Below are 6,701 nucleotides of genomic sequence, written 5' to 3' on the forward strand. Positions count from 1 at the left end.
TAAGAAAAACATACCTAAAAAAGATTACTTTCTGTTGAAATGAACCCACAAGTCCCATCCAGTTCTTAATCTCGGACTGTTGATTCAGGTACAGATGACTTACTGATAAATACTAAAACTGCTCTTGCCACAAAAAATTTAAAAGTGCACCTTTAAATATCCTTATGTTATCTGTATTATGCTGTCAGGAGACGTTAACAATGTCACATGATATGTGTCAGCTTCATATTTACATTTGTTTATGSATACAATTTATCTTTGTCCAATTTACATACCTAACACATTTTCCTATATTAGCTTCCCTCTCTTCCCTCCGCCCCTTGAATATGAAAAACTTTAACAAATAAAGATCATATGAAGGGTATTATTGTTCTAAATTCTAGGGGTGTCTGCAAATCTGTGTTTTCTCAAARTTGCAAAGTACAGGGATGGGGAAGGTTGCAATTAATTAAACATGTTTCTAATAGGCTAAAATATTGCCTGGTTTCAGTGTGAATGCTCTAGATGGATGTAGTAGTCCTGGTGTGCCAATAGTTTTCCTTAATAATGTGATGAGGCTCTCAAGTTGCCTGGAAGACGCTCTGAGTTATCCAGGATGCTGGGATCTGTGAGCGTCTGAGTGCGCTTGTACCTCTGTGCCAATAGAGGGCACTATGCATACACAGAACAGACCTGCCTTTCAGTGCTGCAGGCAATCACCTACTGCTTGTCGAGCTTCACCATTACAGTATTTTTCCTTATGCAGTTAGTAAATAAAAGGATTTTTTGATTTAATTGGGGAAGATGTTAGTTTATAGAATTTTTGGAAGTACCATAAATATCAGGAAAAAAACCTTATCTCTCAGTGTTTCTCTACTTCTTATGCYCCAGGCCTGCTTGACAGACAGAAAACAGCACATGTTTAACAAAAATAATAGTATCCTGAACATTTTATTATTCTTAGCCATGCGAGCTGTATTTTGCACAAAACAATTTCAAAGTCTGTTGTGTTCCCCATTATGCAAGACCTGCTAGTCTTCTGTGGCCATCAGAAGTCCAGTGACCTAAGTGGTCTTTGGAAGAATGTAGAAGTTCTGTCACACAGAGTTCATTATGAGATGGTTCTTKCTGACTAGTTAGATATTCAGCCCAACATATAAGTGTATATAATATAATRCATTCCTATGCAAAATCAGTAGGATTTAATTTTTTCTTTAAACACAAAGTAAATAYAAATAAATCAATCAAATCCCTTGGGTGCCCTTATTTTCAGCAGAAGATTTATTACTGAATTCTCATGTCTCAGAAGTTAATTTGCTTCTTAAGAGTTTCTGGTTATCTGAGAATAACCAGTATAACTGCAAAAAGACAGGCATGTTTAGGGGTATTTCTCTAGGTCAGGAATCAATGCAGCCTGTCTTGGCTTAAAATCAAACRAAAATGGAACATTAATCTTCAGTCTCACCTGGCCAAAGTTACTATTGCAGTTCTCTYATTTTTTTCATCTAATATCGTAGCCAAGTATTTTGATCTAAACTTTCCCCTTAATGATGGTCAGAAATGAAATAGTGAATTCTATGTTTTAGTCCTCACTTGGGTTTCAGGATTCTGCAGGCCTGACTTTATTCCCTCCATCTCTTTCTGTATGCACTGAAACCATATTTTATCCAATCTCATGTTCAAAATGTTCATTGACTGTTTCTTTTACTTTTTCTTTTTGTAGGAATACTTCTTTTCCCACAAGTTTTCTGATGTAAAACTGCCAGAAGTCAAACTTTCCTAGAATACTCCTCACTCCACTTTCTTTGGTTACTTGTTTTACTCCCCTCATATTATTTTTTTCTGTGTTCTCATATTGCTGTAAYGTAAATTTCCACCTATGCAGCATTAAAGCAAAGACCAAAGAATGTGATTTGCTTCCTTGGTGAAGCTTTTGGGTTGCCTGTGATGCAAAGATAACAGCACTTTTTCCCCCATAGTTCTCTATAGCATTGTCAACAAAATACAATAAAGGAATAAATTCATGGTTTGCACTACTTTGAATTGTCATCCATATTTGGATTCAAGGAAAAAAACCTGGAAATTTGAAAAGATTTAATCAAAGAAAGTGAAACTGTTAATTGTTGCTAATTTTCAAGCTGCATGTGGAAACAGCAGTTAAGTGATCAACATACCCACATGCCATGCATATTGTTTCTAAATAAACCTATTTGTGAAAGCAGCTAGTCACTTGAAGAATGGCAAAAGAATAGCTGTGTGCTTGCTGTGCAAATTTTAATGTAGGATTTTGCAAATCTAAAGATTCCATACATATTTGGTCTCCTCTAGTAGAAGTTAAAGAATCTCTGTGGCTGCTAGAAATTAACAGGCAGCAGCACAACAAAATGCTACTTTGGTAGTCTTTATTTAGATCCTATGTGTCCATATGTAAATCTAGAGTAAGTCAGGTGACTTGAATTAATTGTGCAAAAAAAATGCAGTATTTTGACCTTTAGTATTTGATTCTACGTGATAGGAGTACAACAGAAATAAAGTAAAAATAACTGGTTTATTTTTTAAAACCAAGAAATATCCCTTATGTAAACACTTTTCTTCATATTTGAGGAAGAAGAATTCAGGAAGAATTTGACCATAGAGTAAAGCAGAGATAAATTCAACCAGAACACTCAGAACTTTTTTAAGCATTATTGTGAACCAAGTTCTGTATTCAATTTTCTTCACATTACCAWTTTTCAAGTGATGCTTGCAATGGACAACCTTTTTAATTTCTAGGTTTCACAAGGCATCTTTTCTTTTTTTGGAAATGGGATGGRCAGCTTCAAGTAAACAATACTTCTTTAGTAGTACTGCATCCAGGGAAGATAATTATTTGGACATAGGTACCTGATAAATGTATACMAGGTACACCAAGAGATGTAAGTTATTTCCAAGAGCAAAGATGGCTTGAAAAGTTATTCACATTTCTTACTTTTCAACATCTCTCTGTAAAATCACTAATCTTGACATTATCACTTTGATATATTAATAAATRCTTAATATAGAGTCTAAAAACCTGATTTTCTAAGGAAACAAATTCTACCAGTTTGCTAAACACACAACACTACACCACACTCCCCATCCAAATCTACAGAAGACTTACAGATAAATCCCTTTGTCTTTTTAGTTACAAACKGTTGGGGTTAAGAAACAGTCTGTCAGTTTCTTTCAAACAGGCTCTTTCTTTTTTAACATCAGCAACAAAGTCCTGCTGAATCAAAATAAGAGAATGCAATTATTTTCTAAAAATCTAATTAGAAGGTGTGATCCCTTCCCATTTTTGTTTGRTGTCACATTGACACTTGAGTGCAGAATTCTTCTGGATACCCAATCTAATTTGTCAGCTTGGCCTTTAAAGAAGTTGTTATCCTTAATTTTGAGTGCTAGAATCAGTAAAACACATACTAACCAGTTCATGAAGGACCTAAAAAAAAAGTTTCCTCTTGCCCTTGAAAACAGGAGTCCAGATGAAAGGATYTGAAAACTATTAGAAATGAATTTAACATTTTACAGTCACATCCACATCAGTTTTAGTGCTAATGCATCCATCTTATGCATCCATGTAATAAAAAGTAAATTAATAATGTGYTGTACTTACCATAATTTCAGTTTTTCTCTCTCCGTGTGTCTGCTATGGAGTATGCACTGTCCTAGAGGAGCCAAAATGTTCTTTGTCCTTCACTGTGATCTTTTTTATAGCGTTTGTCGTCTATCCAGCCTTCATGGGAAAAGATATCAGCAGTGTTCTTGTTTTGCACATTATCAGAGACCKAACAAATTTTAAACAGTATTTGTCCGGCCTTCATGGGAAAAGATATCAGCAGTATTCTTGTTTTGCACATTATCAGAGACCTAACAAATTTTAAACAGAATTTGTTTGGGTTGCATCGCACCACTTTGAAGGATGAATAGGTTTTATTCATTCATTTAATGACTTCCAAGATTTTTAGGAAAACCAGGCCTATACTGATGATAAAATTATATCCTTTTTTTTCAGTAATCTTTGAATGAATTAAAAAGGCAAATGTTTCTGTTTTTCATACTCTGGGTTCCTGAATTTTCAGATATTTAGGCTTCACTATAAACCCCATGCATGTCTTGTTCTGACTCAGACTTTCCTGGATGCTTAGAACCTGAAGTAATTTTCTGTCTCTAMGAAGCTGAACCATGTTTCTATCAATGACCCTTGAATTATGCAGCTCTTAATAGCTGATACTATCAGAAAAACAAAATTTTCCTGGTCTGATAAGGTATTAAAGTTCTGTAATGCTGCAGATTTCCTGTGCACAAAAATTGAAGGAAGAAGGAGCGTATGGCCATGCACTTCAGTGAGGTGGATCTAGATAAAACCCAAACACTAAAACAGAGGGCTTAATGAAAAGTGGTGAAAGAAGGGAAAGTGCTGGTTAAAACAAGAAAGAGGGTTTCGGTATATTTTGGTGATGTCTAATTTCTAAATAAAAATCAGTTGAGTTTTCAGTAAGCAATCTTCTCAGTATGAAGTAATGGGGGATAAATAAATATGATAGGAAAATAACAGAAAATGCTGTACCTGTGTCAGAAGCAAGGTTTAAACTGCATTCTGTGGTGAAATCAGGATTCCCCTATAATGTCAGCACTGAAAGGATTACTGGAAACCCCAAACCATTTGTCTTCTATTAAACTTTCAGTGTAATATATCAATTATCTAATATATAGATAGTAGCAAATACAACTACAGATACTTACAAGGGCAGTTAGCAAACATACTATCTATTTTCCTCAAACTAGAAATTACTAGGACCTCTACATGCTTATTTTCTTGAGCACAACATTATGCAACTCTAAGAACAGTTTTGAAAAAACAATTTCAATGAGAAAATGTTAGATTTATGTAGCTACATCTAATGTAGCTTTCACTAAAGACGGCTCATGTCTGAATAAATTAATACCTGTTTTGCAAAGTGTAACTCACATTTTAGGCAAAGGTAATAATATTTACTTTGTCTATTCAGATTTCAGCAGAGCATTTCATGTGATGATCTGTGGTGAATTYTAAGTGATGGGAATTGGGAGAGGATGTGACCAGTCAGAAAAACTGCAAGGTAGACAAGGAGGTGGTTAAAGCAACATCACTTTAGTGGAAACGGAGTCACTGAGTTTAACTGGGGTTTTTCGCAGTGTTCTGCTGGTCATATGACTGATCCTGTCTGATCCATTACTTGGATCAGGAGTCTGGTTCAAGAGCTGGGCCTATACTGGTGTTATCTGAAGGTGTTCTAAACAGAATGGTTCTAATCTTGTAAAGAATCAAATTGTTACACAGGAAGGATGGGAAGATTTGTGTATTGGAGTGATAGATCTCAACCAAAATTTAATAACAAAATCATACATTTAAGGCTAGAATGAAGATTTTTTGCTTTGTGCAATAGCATGACATGAACATGTGAAAAGCGCATATAATTTGAGTACACATTAGGGAAATGATTTTTGGGAGAGGCAAAAGGAAAAGAATTTGTGCACAGCAGTGATGAGGGCGTATATAGGGTCTTGTGTGCAGTTCTGGTCARCTATGTTGAGTGACCAAGTGAAGACTTCTCCTGTTAGTAGGACTTCCTACTAAATTCCTATTGGCTCCTGAAAGGACTCTGGAAGGGCTTACCTTGGGTAACTTAAGAAAGTGGAGATGGAAGGTTATGACAAGATCTGTCATATCAGGGAAGTATTATTCATACCAAAATAATACAAGATTGAAATCAAGCTTGTATAAGTAAGTTGTAACTACATTTAAAGTGGGAATGATAATTTATAYTAATTTGTATTAATTCATATTGAATTAATCATTCAGAAATGRTCTTCCAAAGAGCATAGATGGAGGAGGAGATCAATAGGGCTTCCACGTGTTACATGAGCGATTTATAAAAGACATTTAAATGCACGACAGAGAGAATTCTGCTTTTAGGAAAAACATCTCTTTTTCAGGGGGTGATTACTCATTGTTCTGTGGAGATGCTTGGTCACCATGTCTGCTCAAACTGAGTGGTACATCTTAGAYAATGGTAGGTTGCTCTAGGCCTGCCCTCTTCATATTTTTGGTTTTTTTTTTTTTAAGCAGGAATGTTTTTATGTCCTCCTCTTTAGGAGTTGCTGTGTCTCTTAGGGATTTCCCAGTGTATGATAGCTCTGCACTTGGTGGAGAGTTCTGCTGCTTCCACTGTGAGACAGTAACATCAGGTCTTTACCAGGAGTTGCTTTATTATGGGTGCACAGTGCGGTAAAGAGTCTCTTRGGTTTGAGGCTGTCTGAAATGTCCCAGGAAGACTGCAGGTGCGTGTGTGTTTCGTCCATTGGGAAAATCCTGTGTTTGCACCTAGGAATACTGATTAATAGAAGCATCCTAGTGGAAACCTGTTGGTGCTCTGGTGGTCTGAAGGGACTGTTCATGGTAGCAAAGACCAGTCAAARACCTTTATTTGGTCTGACTTTGTGCACAGGTTGTGATTCACTGTTCTGTCTCCTACCTTCTTTTGTGATGTTTCATCTTGGGTACTCAAAGTCTTTAGAGTCACTTGTGGTAGACAGGAGGAAGGTGAAGAAGGTTCCAGGGGACTCTTCCAGATCTGGACTGCCAATATGCAAGGGACCGATCCCATTGATCTGATGGCTTTTACTGTTTCTACRTTTCCAAAGCACTCAGCCCTCATATA

General features: G+C 36.1%; 1 protein-coding gene across 2 annotated transcripts in view; it reads right to left on the minus strand.

Moving 5' to 3' along the window:
• Positions 1–4,602, minus strand: part of FYB1 (FYN binding protein 1) — a 57,794-nt gene extending 53,192 nt beyond the window's left edge. For both annotated transcript variants that reach the window (XM_057364705.1, XM_057364703.1), the window contains exon 1: positions 3,614–4,602. In XM_057364705.1, the coding sequence (XP_057220688.1) occupies positions 3,614–3,616 (3 nt within the window). In that variant the 5' untranslated portion in view covers positions 3,617–4,602. The remainder of the gene's footprint in view (positions 1–3,613) is intronic.
• Positions 4,603–6,701: the final 2,099 nt, after the last annotated feature.

The sequence above is a fragment of the Malurus melanocephalus genome, unplaced genomic scaffold (genome assembly GCF_030028575.1).
Source record: "Malurus melanocephalus ecotype Western Australia unplaced genomic scaffold, MMel_1.1 scaffold_41, whole genome shotgun sequence".
NCBI classification, from domain to species: Eukaryota; Metazoa; Chordata; class Aves; order Passeriformes; family Maluridae; genus Malurus; species Malurus melanocephalus.